At 51.4% G+C, this 16,760-nt stretch overlaps 3 protein-coding genes across 3 annotated transcripts; 2 read left to right on the plus strand and 1 right to left on the minus strand.

The window, feature by feature from the left end:
• Positions 1-794: 794 nt before the first annotated feature.
• On the plus strand, positions 795-10,418 carry ALT_5610 (membrane morphogenesis protein VPS13; the record flags this gene model as incomplete). Its single annotated transcript, XM_033554623.2, has 3 exons — positions 795-8,228; positions 8,289-9,909; positions 9,961-10,418. 3 exons carry the CDS (start codon positions 795-797, stop codon positions 10,416-10,418), a joined length of 9,513 nt encoding a protein of 3,170 aa, XP_033410514.2.
• Positions 10,419-10,982: 564 nt separating this feature from the next.
• ALT_5611 (putative G-patch domain protein (TFIP11)) lies at positions 10,983-13,277 on the minus strand (the record flags this gene model as incomplete). Its single annotated transcript, XM_033554622.2, has 1 exon — positions 10,983-13,277. The coding sequence occupies one exon, from the start codon at positions 13,275-13,277 to the stop codon at positions 10,983-10,985; it is 2,295 nt and encodes a 764-aa protein (XP_033410513.2).
• Positions 13,278-13,672: 395 nt separating this feature from the next.
• Positions 13,673-16,508, plus strand: ALT_5612 (superoxide dismutase; the record flags this gene model as incomplete). Its single annotated transcript, XM_033554621.2, has 5 exons — positions 13,673-13,796; positions 13,971-14,377; positions 14,431-14,498; positions 14,568-14,630; positions 14,951-16,508. The coding sequence occupies 5 exons, from the start codon at positions 13,673-13,675 to the stop codon at positions 16,506-16,508; spliced, it is 2,220 nt and encodes a 739-aa protein (XP_033410512.2).
• Between the last annotated feature and the right edge of the window lie 252 nt (positions 16,509-16,760).

Here is a 16,760-nt window from a genome sequence, read left to right on the forward strand (position 1 = left end):
GCACACCATACAGACCAATCCCGTAACTGTCACTGGCAATTATTGCCTCAGGCATTGCATCGTTCAGTGACCTCCGGATCAAAATAGACGCCATAACGGGATGACCCGACATCACGTGGCCGAGTCAGCGCACCTCCAGGGTTGCAGCCCTAGGCATCTAACTAGATGCAGTCAGAGCGGAGTCTCCAGGAAAAGGGACCGACGTCACTCCTCGCAAGGTTGCCCGCTCAAGATCCACCGCGTCACGGCTGTTCAACGGCAACCACTACTGCTGGTACGCAAACCCCCTAATCAGTCGGCCAGCACATGTTTCCCCAGGCACTGAGCCATACATTTTCCTTACGACGCAATTGGGTAATCAGCTTGCCTTGATACCCAACTGTCTACGGCCCTGACACCAATATCTCATCCAGGTTTCCTGTCAAGTGGACACACGACCTACCGTTCTGACAGCTTGCTTTCATGTTTGCCCCATTATCCACGACATCGTACCGGTCTGGAAAACAGCTAGACTTCCTTCTTGAACTGGTTGGCCTGCATCAATCTTGAATGCGCTTTTTGCCAACCACCTGGATGGCTAAGGCTATTGTTACTTGCGAGTGTATCTAGAGCTCGCGCAGGTATGCCATTTCCTGCGAATTCATTCAAGCATTCCATGTTTTTACCATCCATCAATTAAATATATAAGTCATCTTTCTAATGCCGTCATCACTAGGTACTAGTGATTGTTATCATCCGTCAGCAACCTCTGACCTTCCCTTCGTCGACCTGGGTCACGGTCGCACCCCGCAGTCATGTTGGAAGGCTTGGTCGCAAACCTGCTCAATCGCTTCTTGGGCTATTATGTCAAGAATTTCGATGCAAAACAATTGAATATCGGTATCTGGTCCGGCGATGTCAAGCTTCGCAACCTCGAGCTGCGACGGGAGGCTCTTGATCAACTACATCTTCCGTTAAATGTCGTCGAAGGCCACCTCGGCGAGCTCACCCTGTCCATACCCTGGTCTAATCTGAGAGGGAAACCGGTCAAAGTTGAAATCGAAGATGTGTTTCTCCTAGCAGCCCCGAAGGAAGATGCGGACTATGACCCGGCGGAAGAGGAACGAAGAGCATATAACCTCAAGATGGAAAAGATTGAGAGTGCGGAAATCTTGCGAGAGCGGAATACAGAGGGCATGAGCCAGGAGGAGCAGCGACGGAACCAGAGCTTCACCCAGAGCCTCGTCACCGCCGTTGTTGACAACCTCCAAATATCCATCAAGAACGTGCACTTCCGATACGAGGACTCGATTGCTTCACCAGGTCACCCTTTCGCCATCGGTCTTACACTGAAGGAGCTCAGCGCTGTGAGCACTGACTCCGAATGGAACCCTACTTTCATCCAATCAACCTCCACTACCACCCACAAACTAGCTACACTGGGTGCGCTATCAGTATATTGGAACACTGATGCCGAGCTTCTGGGCACAGGACGAGGCTCTGACCTGGGCGCAGAAGCACAAGGCATTAGTCATGCGGAGCTGATTGAGAAACTAAGAACTGCCATAGAGGGCGAAGAGAGCCACCAGTTTATGCTTCGCCCCGTCAGTGGTCGTGCTGGCTTGGAGTTGGATAAGTCAGGAAAGCATGACCGGCCAGCCATCAAGACACGGTTACTATTTGATGAGCTTAGTTTCGTTCTGGACGACGATCAATATCGCGATGCTCTAATGCTAGTCGATCTTTTCCATTACTTTCTTCGTCATCAGGAATACAAGAAGCTCCAGCCGAAATGCAGACCGAAAGAGGACCCCCGGGCATGGTTCAGATTCGCCGGAGAAGCGGTTCTCAGCAAAATCCACGATCGGAACAGGCGCTGGTCGTGGGATTATATCAAAGAGCGACGGGACGACCGTATCGCCTACATCCATCTGTTCAAGAAGAAAAAGCGGGAGGAACCCTTGTCTCCACAGGAGGCAGAGGATTTTGAACGTCTAGAACGAAAGCTCAGTTACGAGGATATTCGATTTTGGAGGTCGTTGGCGAGAAATCAACTGCGGAAGGAGAATATTGGCCTCAAGAAGCCCGCACGCCAACAAACTTGGTCGGAATGGATATGGGGCACCAAGAAGGAGGAGTCTGAAGAGACCACGATGACCGAGGAGCAACGGCAGGAACTCTATAATGCCATTGACTGGGACGAGAAGAAAGCGATCTCCGAGAGTGTCGAAGTGCCGAGAGAGTGGGTAAAGCTTCAGGTCAACTCCGGTCTCAGAGCTGGAAGCTTCACATTGAGGCGTGATCCTCACGGAAAGTGTAGCGAAGTCATGAAACTGGTGTTTGACAATCTACGAGCGAAGGCTTTGCAGCGCCCGGATTCCTTCTTCATCGAAGTTGATCTGGGTGGGCTCAGAGTGTATGACGGAACAACCGAAGGTAGTCTCTTTCCACAGATAGTCAAGGTCAAGGATTCTCTCCCACAGTCCGAGGACAGTCAAACGCAGCCCCCTGATGGTGACGAGTTGCATCCGGAGGCCAACGAGGAATACGAGGAGGCTGAGGATAACCTGTTTCAATTCCAGCTTGAGAAGAACCCACTGGAGGGCGACGCCGACTCGGTGGTGAAAGTCAAGATGAAGAGTATCGAGGTCATCTATAATCCGAGGTTCCTTGTGGAGATTGTTAAATTCTTCGAGCCCCCTGAACGACACATGGAGTCCATTGGAGCCCTCTTGGACTCAGCAGGAGCAACTGTCGAGGAAATCCGCCAGCAAACCCGAGCAGGCTTGGAGTTTGCCCTGGAGGAGCACAAGAAAGTCGATGCTCACTTCGACATACACGCACCTCTCATTATAGTGCCAGAAAGCATTACACAAGAAAGCTCCCTCTGTCTCATCTTGGACGCAGGTCACATCAGTGTCAATAGTGAACTGGTCGATAGGCAGACCATGAGAGACCTCCAGGCCAAGCAGAAGCGGCAATACGATGAGAACGACTACAAGGAACTGGAGCATTTGCTATATGATAGATTCCTTCTTAAGCTTGACTCCACCCAGGTTTTGATCGGCCCTGGAATTGAGAGTACGAAATCGCAACTCACGTCCGAGGTCAAGAACCGAAACTTTCATATTATCGATCGTATAAACGTGGATTTTGTCTTGGAACTGTGTATAGTACCGAAAAGCACCGAGCTCACCAGGACCCGAATATCAGGCCATCTGCCGGAGTTACACGCTTCGATGTCTGACACAAAGTACAAGGGTCTGATGAAATTGATTGACATCGCGATTCCACGATTTGACGAGGGAGGTGTTTCCGATCGTTCGCCCGCAAAGAGCTCGAGTGAATCGACAACAGCAGGGAATAGAGCAAGATCGGCTTCCTTCCAGCCCTCAGTACATAGAGAACTGCCGGTCGTCGACGAAGATTCCGATTCCGAGACAGATCACGAGCAGACAAAGAAAAGTGTCGATAGACTGCCCAACATTCACCGCAAAGATTTTGAATTTAAGTTCACAGTTGGCTGTCTTCGTGGCTCACTGTTCCGGTCGGATCCAAATGACCAGTTTCGAGACCAATTGTTGGTAGAGCTTGTTGCTGAAGGTTTCGAATTAGACTATTACATGCGACCGTTCGACATGGTGGCAGAGATCGTTCTGCAGTCTCTGAGTGTGGACGACTATATCGAGGAAAACCCCATTCCTGACTTCAAGAGGATCATTTCTTCCAAGGGATTTGACGCAGACGAAGATAAGGACCTCTTTCACCTCAAATTTGTTCGAGTCAAGCCAGAGTCACCCGAGTTTCTGTCTACCTACGAAGGTATAGCAATGAACCTTGATATGTCCATATCTACCATAAACCTTGTGGTCACTAGGAAGACACTTCTCACTCTTCTGGATTTCGTTCTCCTCACCTTCACAAGCCCAGAGCAGCCCAGAACCCAGAAGCCGTCGTCCGACGAGACTGCTCAGGACACCACTGCTCTCACCCAGGACACAGAACAGCCGGGAAAGATTCGGATCAAAGCTGACTTGAAGAGCATCGCCCTCATTCTAAACAATGACGGCGTCAGACTTGCTACACTGAGTCTTAACACTGCGGACGTTGGAATTAATCTTGTTGGCCGCTCAATGCGTATCCAGTCTCGAATCGGTAGCTTAACCCTCATAGACGATGTCAACACCGGCGCCTCAGCCACCTCCGACCTGCGGAGGCTTTTGACCATCGAGGGTGATAACTTCGCTGATTTTAAATACGAGACCTTTGATCCCGAGAGCACAAATTATCCCGGTTACGACTCTGAGGTCTATCTGAGATCGGGTTCTATCAAAATCAATTTCCTCGAAGAGCCATATCGCAAGATCATCAATTTCCTTGTCAAGTTCGGCAAGATGCAGGCTATCTTTAATGCTGCCCGCCAGGCCGCGGCTAGTCAAGCCAACCAGCTGCAAGAGAATGCATCTAAGATGCGATTTGACGTCGTTGTCAAAACCCCAATCTTGGTATTTCCCGGTACCGTGAGACCTGATCGACCCCGCGACACAGTCACTGCTCATCTCGGAGAGATTTATGCTAAGAACACTTTCGTTCCTCTGGATGAACATGCGGAAAGTCCCGCCGTTAACCTGATTTCTTCAGGCATACGCAATATCCGCCTGACATCCAAGTTCCACTTCGGGGAAGATGTAGTCGAAGAGCTGGAGATGATCCAAAAAGTCAACTTGGACTTCAGCATCTGCTATCTTGAGCATCAGAAGGATAATCCACGTCCAGATATGGAAATCGAAGGGTCTATGTCTCCCATAAACCTTAGAGTGTCGCAAAAGCAGCTTAAATTTCTGCTAGAGCTCTCGAAAACTGTGCCCGGCGCTTTCTCAACCGACTATGAGCAGCAAGAACTCGAAGCCTTTGAAGATCTTCCTACGTCTGTAACAGACACAAGCAAAGGAGCAGATTCGAAACTCGCTCAAACCCCCCAGGAGCATGAAAATACCGCCGAAAGATCGGGTTTGGACGACGAGACCTGGGCCAAGCTAGATATGATTTTCAAGGTAGATAGTGTCGGTCTGGAACTTATCCTTGCAAAGGACGACGAGCCAGTGGGTGATCTGGAGAACTCGAGTCTGTCGAAGTTTTCGCTGAATGACACCAAAGTCAAATTGCGCATGCTTACCGATGGGTCTCTGGAATCCGAGCTCTTGATTCACTCCCTGTCTGTCCGCGACAGCCGCAATCAGGACACGAACAAATTCAGGAAGATCATGTCACTGATCAATAACGATGTGCAACAGCAATTCATGGCTAGTCTCTCTATGTCGCCCGGGCCAGAGAAACATCTTATTGCGATGTTGACGATCGACAGCCCACGTATCATACTGGCGCTGGACTATTTGTCCGCTTTGCAGTCGTTTATGAACTCGGTTTTCACCGCAGAGGAGCCGGTGGCCGTTGAAGAGATTGAGGAGACTGACGAAGCTTCTGAGCCAAGATCCAGTACCACAGAAAGTCCAGACCAAACTGCCATCGCCACCCCAGGCGAGGACTCGACAAGCTCGACCGGCCAGACAACGATTTCATTCAGAGTGAACCTTGTTGACGCCCAGATTATCATGATTGCCAACCCTGCCATTGCACATACCGAGGCTATAGTGCTTGGTACAAAGCAAGTACTCTTCTCCCAGCAAAACGTCTCTACACTGCAGATCAACAAAGTCGGCATGTTCTTGTGTCGCATGGACAAGTTCGAGACCAGTAGGCTGCGAATTTTGGACGATTTTACGCTGGAGCTGTCCATGGATAGCCGACCACAGGAGAAAGGCTCATCGCTAACTTCCATAGACGTGCACATTGAACCGTTGGTGCTGCGCCTTTCCCTCAGAGACATCTTGATGGCAATACAGATTGTCAATAAGGCCTCTGAAATGAGAGCAAACAGGTCACAGGAAATAGAGAGCGGCGACGTGAAGAGAGTACCAGATGGTAGACAACCCAGCGCAAAGTCCACTCGAAGGAGATCAAGCGCTGCGCGGTCGTCACATGCCCCTGCCTTGAAATCACGACGAGCATCGGGGGCGAGCGGCAAACCGGCTAATCAAGGAGCTGCTTCGGAACGCTCAGCTATACTGAAGCGCGAAGAACTGAGCGCGCAGATCGACGGCGTCAGAGTGATTCTCATAGGGGACTTGCATGATCTTCCATTGCTCGACTGGAGCGTCAAGAAATTCACCGTCGATGTTCGCGATTGGTCATCTGCACTGAATGCTGACACTAGCTTTGATACCTTCATCAACGTTTACAATTTCTCCAAGTCGGCCTGGGAACCGCTCATTGAACCATGGCAACTCGGTTTTCACGTCGCCAAGGAGGTCGACCCAGAAGTCTTTTCAATCGATGCCTACTCACATAAGAACATGGAGCTCACTGTGACCTCGGCTACAATTGCATTGGCATCCAAGTCCTTCCAATTTCTCTCTACCGATGAAGATGTTCTTTCCAAACCCCGCGGAGCCGACGCACCCTATCGGATTCGCAATTATACTGGCTTCGATCTTCGTGTCTGGGCGGATGTCAGCACTGGAGAGGAAGGGCCGGCTGCTAAGCTCTCTGACGGGGAAGAATACCCCTGGAGATTTGAAGACTCGACTGCAGTGCGTGAGACTCTTGCACCTGAAGGCCAAGGCGGCGTGGTCGGGGTGAAACTCGAAGGGAGCGGCTTCGAGAGCATCAACCGCATTCCTGTGGCTAGGGAGGGCGAATTCTTGTATAGCCTCAAACCCAAGGCGGATGGTGTTCTCCATAGGCTTCTAGTCGAAGTTAAGCTGGGTACCGACAACGTCAAGTATATTACCTTCCGCTCGCCGCTGGTTATCGAAAACAACACTCAAATACCGGTAGAGCTGGGCATCTTAAATCACAAAGAAGGACATCTCCTCAAGATTGAGAAGATTCTTCCTGGGGATGCTCGGCCTGCACCTGTAGGTGCCGCCTACTTGCATGCAGTCCTCATCCGTCCTGACCAGGGCTTCGGATATGAATGGTCAACAGAGCCACTGCACTGGAAAGATCTTCTGCGGCGGCCTACTCGCACGATCAAGTGCATCAGCGAAAGCGGACAGCAGGCTCCGCCCTTCTATTTCCAGATGAATGCCACCTACAACCCAAAGGATTCCTTGACGAACGTCTATCCTTACATGCGTATACGCATTTTCGCTCCGGTGGAGATTGAGAATCTATTACCATATGATTTCAAATACCGCATTTATGACAAGAACACAAAGAAGGATTGGACCAATTTCCTAAGGAAGGGTGGTGTCAGTCCGGTCCACGTTGTTGAGCTATCTCATCTACTGCTTCTCAGTATTGACCTAGAGGACACTGTCTTTAGGCAAAGCGAATTCGCCATCATTAACGGAAATGCGCAAGATTACCGAAGGGAACACATGCTCTCGCTCAAGGATGAACAAGGGATTCCGTTAAGACTAAACCTCCACTACTTCAACGTTCCAGATAGTGGAGGCGCTTTCAAGGTGTCGATTTACAGTCCGTATCTTATCTTGAACAAGACAGGACTGCCAATGGAGATCCAGAGCAAGGCCTTCTTGCAATCAGCACGCTCCGCAGCTGGTGAGGGCCTGAACCCCGACCCAAGACATGGCGGGCGGGCTCTCCCATACATGTATGCTTATCAATCAGAAGATCCCAAGAACCGATCTATTTTGAAGATAGGAGATTCCGCCTGGAGCAAGCCGCAGAGTTTTGAGGCTCTTGGGAGCAACTTTGAAGTTGTCTTGTCCGATAGGCAAGGGAAGTGCGAGTTCCATGCAGGGGTGTCTGTTATGGAGGGTGAAGGCAAATATAAGATGACTAAAGTTGTCACTATCTCTCCTCGCTTCATCCTGAAAAACAAGCTGAGTGAGGACATTTTGGTCCGCGAACCCGGCTCATCAAACGTGCTTACCATCAAGAGTGGCAATTTGGTGCCCCTGCATTTCCTGCGCCAGATTGCAGAAAAGCAACTTTGCCTGTGCTTCCCCGGCGTGAACAATCAATGGTCATCGCCTTTCAACATTGCAGACGTTGGAACCGTACATGTGAAACTTGCCAAGGCAAATCAACGTCAGAGGCTTATCAAGGTTGATGTTATCATGGAAGGCGCTACACTTTTTATCCACTTCAGTTTGGAAACTCGAAATTGGCCCTTCTCCATGCGGAATGAGAGTGATTCCGAATTTATCTTCTACCAAGCTGTAAGCACCCTTGCGCGACATATGACTCGTATACATGCTAACCCACCGACTGCCTTATAGAATCCAAACGTGGAGGATGACGAGGAAGATAGAACAAGTGGCTGGCGGCCAATTCGCTACCGGCTCCCACCCCGCAGCATCATGCCATATGCATGGGATTATCCGGCCACGAAGAACAAGTCTCTCGTCTTGACATGTAATGGAAAGGAAAGGCATATCAGGCTCACCGAGATAGGCAACCTGATACCGATGAGGATACCGCCTTCACGACCTGGGGAGCCGCAAAAGATTGTTGATATCAACATCGTGGCTGACGGGCCGACCCAGACCCTCGTCTTGTCAAATTTCAAGCAATCTCGAAGTCTTTATAAGCAACAGAAGGCACAGACATCCCAGACCAGTGTGTCAACCGGTTTTGAGGTAAAGGAACTGGACTCGGACGTCAATTTCAAAGCTCAGCTACGTCTGGCGGGCATTGGGATCTCGTTGATCAACAAGAACCTGAAGGAGCTGCTATATCTCACTTTCCGCGAAATCGAGATCAAGTTCAGAGAATCAAGGGTTTACCAGACTTTGAACACAACGATCAAATGGATCCAGATCGATAATCAACTCTATGGGGGCATTTTCCCCATATTGTTGTATCCAAGCGTTGTGCCAAAGACCGGAAAGGAGATGGAGGCCCATCCGATCTTTCACGCCATGGTTACACGCGTAAAAGACGACTCTTACGGTGTACTTTACATTAAATATGCCACGGTACTACTTCAACAGATGACACTTGAGCTCGATGAGGACTTCATTTTCGCCATGCTCGATTTTGCAAAGGTCCCTGGTGCTTCATGGTCCGAAGAGCAGGAAGGAAAACTCTGCGATGAAGATCTAAAAATCCCAGAACCGCAGAATGAAAGTGCTAGCCAAGATGTGTACTTTGAGCTCCTTCATTTGCAGCCGATGCAGTTGGATATCTCCTTCATGCGGACAGAGAGGGTTAATGCCGAGAATACCATGCAGCCCTCCAACCCCCTCATGTTCTTCGTCAATGTCATATCCATGTCAATGGGCAATATCAACGACGCCCCCGTTCGTCTCAATGCTCTTATGTTAGAGAACGCTCGTGTCTCTTTCGGAATCCTTTTGAACAATATTCAGAGACATTACACTCAGGAATTCCTTCGTCAAGTCCACGTCATTCTGGGGTCGGCGGATTTCCTGGGAAATCCAGTGGGTCTGTTCAATAACGTCAGCTCTGGTGTTGCTGCTATCTTCTACGAGCCCTATCAGGGACTGGTCATGACCGATCGGCCTCAGGAACTGGGCATGGGTATTGCAAAAGGCGCTACAAGCTTTGTCAAGAAGTCCGTCTTTGGTTTTTCAGACAGTATGGCCAAATTCACCGGAAGCATGTCCAAGGGACTTGCGGTTGCCACGCTAGACAAAGAATTTCAAGATCAGCGACGAATGTCGAAGTCTCGGAATCGGCCAAAGCATGCATTGTATGGTATCACGGCCGGTGGAAATGCGTTCGCAACCAGCTTAGCAAGCGGCATTGGAGGACTTGCTCGCCACCCGCTGGAGGGTGCGGAGAAAGAAGGTCTCCAAGGTTTCATCAAAGGTGTCGGCAAGGGTGTACTTGGACTGGCCACCAAGCCGGCAATAGGCGCCTTCGACCTTGCCTCAAGTACGTCAATTTCTCAAGAAAATAAAGATGTTCATGCTGACTGTTGTCTAGATCTCGCCGAGGGTGTACGAAACACCACGACAGTGTTTGATGCGGAAGGTCTTGACCGTGTTCGCCTAACCCGTTTCATTGCCACGGACGGTATAGTGCGGCCATACTCACAGCGCGAGGCTTTGGGTCAATTTTGGCTTAAGACAGCCGACGACGGCAAGTATTTCAACGAAGACTACATTGCGCACTTGGAGCTGCCGGGCAAGGACATGCTGGTCATGTTGACGTACGACCGAATAATGCTTGTGCGGAGCAAGAGACTCCGAACAGAATGGGATATCCGATTGACAGACATCCAAACCATTTCCAAGGAACGGACTGGTATGAGCATCACGCTGAAGGGTGGCGCAAACGGGCCTTTCATTCCCGTGCAAGACGAGAGCTCGAGGAATTGGCTGTACCGCCAGATCGCCATTGGTAGGTCTATCCCGATAACCTGCGGAGTGAACGGTTACTAATCATCTGAAACAAAAGCTGTCAACGCATTCAATGAAAGGTACAATACGAGAGTTTGAATTGGGATTCCTTCCATCTTAAATATCCAGGCCACATCTCTCTCACAAGAGAATGTGTTGAATGGAACCAACACGAGGATGTATGATGCATTGAACGTACTTGGTCAGATTCTACACTCGCATTCCGTTTTTCACAGTATATAATTCTACCAAAGCCCTTTTAGTGATGAGCATGATATTATCAATGTACATAGCCACACTTTTTTTTCTAAACAGAACGACTCTTTCTTTCTGACGGTGTCAAAGTAGTCTAGAATATATTACACCACTATCTGTATCTAGATCTGGCTCAGACTAATTTGCCGATGTCTCCTAACGAACGTGCTCGAAGGGCATCCTTAGAATCATATAGTCGTGGCCAGACGAAGCTTCATTTCATCACATATGTGGAGATAAATCTATCAGAGAGCAAATAAAGTAAACATGGGTATCATCAATTTCCCGGTTGAACGCGCAGAAACAGAGGCTCCAGGGAAGCTCAGAGTACTTGAGACAAAGACTGATATGTCACTTGCCCTCGGCACGCTCCACAAGCCGATCTTCCAGACCCATAGGTTCCCAAATATCCTTCGCTTTCTTGTTTTGAACCCAGACGACATCTCCCTGTACGAATGCGACAACTCCGCCCTTCCCGGTGGCACTGGCCGTGATGCGGAAGAGTGGCTGACCGTTCTGGGGGTGCGCTTCCCGCAGGGGCAGTATGATAAGACCCTGTTCCATGCACCACGATTCGAGAATATCCTTGAAGGCGATTTCCTCGACGACCTTGGGCTTGCGAGGGGGTGCAGGAGCTTCTGGAGCGACGCGTGGTACGGCTTCTGTGGGGGCCGGTTGCGCTGCGACGCTGGGAGCTGGTAGCTCGGTGGCGGGGTCGTCCAGGCGGGACGCAAGGTCCATTTGTTGAAGACCTTTGTTCCATTCGTCGTCGACGACGGCGAGCTCGTTGATCTCTGCGGGGATCTGAGTGCGCCACCAGGTGAACCATTCGCCGACCTCTTCGAAGTTGGGGTCATGGGTAAGCCAGAAGTATAGGGTTTCGTGCCATTTAGGGAAGAACTCGGCCACCAAAAGAAGGCCAAGGACATTGGGCCTGAAGAATCCTTTCCACTTAAGGATATCCTCCAAAGCAGTCAAGTCCTGATCTTGAGGGTTTACCTTAAATTCTTCGCGCAGGTGAGTCGCAAGACGGGGCAGTAAGTGGTTACGTAGGCTAACATCGAACTCGGACCCTAGCGCGTCTCTCCAGAGTTCGATACCACTTATCAGACCCTTGCTGAGATCCCACGATTCCAACATCCTACGGAACTTGTTTTTCGCGTCTGAAAGGAGACCCGTGGGTTGTCTCGGGTTCGTGTGACGCTCGTCCAAGTACTGGAGCCAAGTGAAGAGCCACCATGGAGAGCGATGGGACGAGGGATGACGCCTGCTGCTGCTTCTGGGCTTCCACTCTTTCAGGCCGCCGCTAAGCTTGGGAACGATGAGCTGGTCGAGCACGTTTGTGAACACGAAACCCGGTAATATCTCTTTCCAGGATACGATCAGTGATGTGGCAGGGGACGGTTCGAACACATCCCAGTCGTTAATGAGCGCAGAGCGGACTCGGGGGAGCCAAAGAGTGTAGATCATAGTTTCGTATGGCGACGTCGCTGGCCTTGACACGGTTTCGTCATTTTTCTTCCTGCTGAGAAGGGGCTGAAGACGACGAAGATTAGATACAAGGAATGTTGGCTCTTGAAGAGGATCCCAATCCTCCATCGCTTGGCGGAAGAGCGGGTGAATAGCAGCGACCGCCGTCTCTGATAGTCGATACTCGTCGATCTCGCTTCGGTACTTCATCTCTATCGATTCGAGCTTGCTGGTCAATTCTTCAAACCGTGCAAGCGTACTGTCTTCTTCGAAAATCTCCAGCTGTCCAATAGCGGTGATGAGGTCCGTGAGTTGATCCGTCTTGAGCTGATTGGTGTCCAGTTGTTCCACGATCTGAGCTTCCTCCAACTCAGCAAACTTCTTTCGTTCCGTCAACCCTTTCCATTCATCGGCAAACGCTTCGAGGTCGTGACGCGCTCGTCGTGCGATCTTCAACGCCTCTCCTTCACCTTGATTGACAAACTCCAAAGGAGTCATGAGGCCGGCTGTGGAGGTCAGAACTCGCTGTTCCTTGCCAGTGGCATCAATCAGCGACTTTAGCACGTTTGGCACCTCCAGACCATCCATATCCGCCTCAATTTCGCGTGCGGTTCTAAAACGAGGTTTCGCTCGAGGGACCGGTGTCCCCGTCCCACTCCTGCTCTCCCGCTGACGTTCTTCCTTCTTTTTCCGTCGTCTCCTCCGTTCTTCATCTGAACTGTCTTCGACAACTTCACCTCGGGCAGCTGCTTGTCGCTTCTCCTCCTCTCGAGCTTGTTTCGTTTTCTCGCGGACGGCACCCAACCCAGCGCCCGTCGGCCGCGCTTGCGCCTCGATCGGGGTGACGATACCCTGTCCACTCGCACCCAAACCTTGCCCTTCTTTGTAACCCATCTTAGCCATAATACGCGCAGCAAAAGAATTCCCTCCGCCGGTGATGGGTTTGCTGGTATTGGCGTTTCCGCCTCGGGGGGCAGAGGTGGCTGACTGCATGTTGTTATTCCAGGGATTACGACGAGCACTTCCCAGGCCGAAAGAAGGAGGCGACTCGGAGCGAGAGGAAGCTCTCGCAAAGCCGCGAAAGCCTGTGGAAGCGCGAGCATCTTCCTCATCTGAGCTCAAATCGACGACTTTACGCTTCTGGCCAGCGAAGGAAGAGGAGCTCGGTGACTCCATGGCCGGTCTAACGGGGGCAAATGCAACGTAGTACGTCTGAAAGTCACAGCCTTTTCAGTTTAACTGATGGCGTGCAAAGTGAGGTTAGTCTGATCTATGAAAAATCCATGAAAAATGAGCTGGCAACGACGCCGTGTGATCGGCTTCTAGAACATGAAGATAATAATAAGCCGTATCTGATTTCTTTCGTAATCGCTCGGGCGGTGACGGGGCGGGGAAACGCGAGCTCCGAGGGGAGAGAAACAATGACGTTTGTTGCCCGTTCTTCTCCTTCGAGCCGATTCTTCTCTTCTTTCTCTCTTCATTTCTTCTTGTCCTTTGCCTTTGAGAAGCATCAGAATAGTTTCCTGTTTGTCTCTTCATTCCTTCAGTGAACGACATCTCTCAATTACACAATGGCCGCCTCTCTCATCCGCACCTCTGCGCGTACCGCCCTCCGCTCCGGAGCTTCGGCTACTCCAAGAGCTGCTGCGAGCTTGACTTTTGCCCGCGGCAAAGCTACTCTGCCTGACCTGTCTTGTATGTTGGCTTCCCCTCATCAACGCATTCCTCGTCTCAAGATGGGAGCCTCCTTCCTTCGTTTAAAGTGGAATACCGACGCTGTATCCGAGCTACACAATCTCACTTTCACATATATCTACTAGCGTAGCATTACAATTGCAGTCTCTGAATGAAACTAATCATGGATAACAGACGATTATGGTGCTTTGGAGCCTTCGATCTCTGGCAAGATCATGGAGCTTCACCACAAGAACCACCACCAAACCTATGTCAACAGCTACAACCAGGCCATCGAGCAGCTGCAGGAGGCTCAGGCCAAGAACGACATTGCGTCCCAGATCGCCCTGAAGCCCCTGATCAACTTCCACGGCGGTGGTCACCTCAACCACACTCTCTTCTGGGAGAACCTGGCCCCTAAGAGCTCTGGTGGTGGTGAGCCCCCGAGTGGTGCTCTGGCCAAGGCCATCGAGGAGACATATGGCAGCTTGGACAACTTCCAGGGTAAGATGAACACCGCTCTGGCTGGCATCCAGGGAAGCGGATGGGCTTGGCTTGTCAGGGACAAGCAAACCGGACACATTGGCATCAAGACCTATGCCGTAAGTGCAACCATTCTGAAGGAGTCAATCCCAGACAACTAACTTCGAATTAGAACCAAGACCCTGTTGTCGGCCAGTTCCAGCCTCTTCTTGGCATTGACGCCTGGGAGCATGCCTATTAGTAAGTGGCCCTTTCTAACCTTGCCATCCAATGCCGGTCAACAGTAGCTGATGCAAACACACTCCGCAGTCTGCAATACCAGAACCGCAAGGCCGAGTACTTCAAGGCCATCTGGGAGGTTATCAACTGGAAGTGTGTGGAGAAGCGCTTCTCCGCATAGATTATCTATGAGCATTGTCTGTTGACACAGCTTTGGTTGGAGCGTTCTTCTGTTGGTTTGTCGCATATGATTGTATAATGATTTCCTGTATCTGATATAGCCCTAATCAACAAATGCACCAACAACTGCCAGTCACTCTCGCAATTTTTACCTCATGATTGTAGTCATTGTATGAGTCCTGCAGCTCTCCGGATAGTCGCGGATATGATCTCCCGTAACAGCCGGTATTGTTACCGTACTGAGCTCTTTAAGGCGTCATCCAATCTCCAAAAACGGAAATTCAATCCTCCAGGTCCGTTCCGCAGTATGACGAGCATATAGGCAAAGAAGACACCAACTCTTCAACTACCTCCCATTCATCGCCGGCCGCCTTTTCCAGCAGGATGTCTGCAGAGAGCCCGGGGCAGAAAACTGGCTTTCGAGCCTTTTTAACAAACGCTCTGCGACCGAAAAAATCCCGCCAAGTTCTCCGCAAGAACACCGCATCTACACCAAACCTCCGAGCGGCTGCACGACCGAGCATTGCCAGCGATGAAGTTCCTGAAGTTCCTTCGCTTGCGCCTTTGCAGGCCCATCGTCTAAAGTATCGGGAGAAACATGCACTAGTGGATACCCAGCTAGGCGAGACTCGCGACCCTACGGCTATGCTACATTCGATAGGTATTCTTGATACGGAAGATTCGGATGGCTTTGCATCAGACTTGCAAAAAGACAATCGACCCCCGGGGGAGCCGATGATTGCAAGCCTATCACAAGATCTCTGGGCGCTTGTTGCAGAATATCTCAATCCGGCAGAGCGAGCCAGCTTAGCATTTGCCAGCAAGACGCTTCTCCTCCGTCTGGGCCGGGGGCCCTGGATGGCCTTGAACCTCCCCGAAAACCGCGAGTACAGAATCGATTTCCTAGTCCCGCACGACCGATACCTACCCCATCATCTCCTCTGCATGCCTTGCGCCCGATACCACCGGCGCACGCAGGAGGGCCACGAAAGACTCGAGCCGGCAACGGTCGTCAACCCGCTCTACAACTGCCCAAACGCCCGCAACCCCCTCCTCCCTGCACCCCGCCACCGCATCACCCACGCCCGTATGCTGCACTTCACCTTCGTGCAGCTCGCGCTGCGCGCCCACCGCTTCGGCCCCGCCTACGGCATCCCCGTCGACTCCCTCTCCCGACGCTGGCGACGGGACGGCTGGTCCCACCACACCCGATACCACATCCACAAGGGCAAGCTGCTGATGCGGGTAGTAAGCTCGACGTTCGCAGACCCAGACATGGCGCCCAGCTCGATGCGCCTGCTCCTGTACTCGCGCGAGGACTACTGGCCGTACTTTTCTGCCTGCGCGCACTGGCGCGACGGGGAGCTCATGAACGTCTGCAAGTGCGCGCTGGGCCACGTCCCAAAACCCCGGGCCACCGCCGGCCTGCAGGGCCTCGAGCACCGCGCCAAGGACATCTACCACGGCCGCACGTACAACCCCAACGAGTTCGCGACCCTGTGCGCCAAGTGCCGCCCCATGCGCCGCTGCCCGGACTGTCCATCCGAGTACATGGTCGAGATCAAGTTGGCCGAGGACCGGTCCGACCCGCGGAGTCTGCGCTTCCGGCATGCGATCGTGGTGACCAGGTGGTGTGATCTGGGTGGTGGGGGCTCGCCGCATGGCTCGCGCGAGTGGGCCGCGTGTAATGGCGAGCTGGCCGGGTATGACTCGTTTGAGGTGCTGGGGAAGCGGTCCATCTCCGGGGTGTTTGAGTCGGCGTTCACGGATGACCATATACCGGGACAGAGGATCGTCTCGATGAATCCGAAGGGGAAGAGGCTCGGGGAGGCGGGGAATAGCTGGTATTGAGTGTTTGTTTCTTTTCCTATATACTGAATTTCTGGGGTGTTTGGCCGTTTGTCATGGCGTATGAAAGAAAAAGGAAAGGAGTATGGTCCGGAATAGCATTGGCTGCATTTGGGGAACAATATAGACTGGGTTTGGTTTTTGGGACAAAATCTGACAAACGTTGAATTCGTTACGAATAATCCTAGCTATCTTCATAGTCTACAAGTGAGTTCTGAAATAGAAATGATAGTCTGGGACAAGCTCGCCCGTCAA

This window comes from Aspergillus lentulus (genome assembly GCF_001445615.1).
Source record: "Aspergillus lentulus DNA, contig: Alt09, strain: IFM 54703, whole genome shotgun sequence".
NCBI lineage: Eukaryota > Fungi > Ascomycota > Eurotiomycetes > Eurotiales > Aspergillaceae > Aspergillus > Aspergillus lentulus.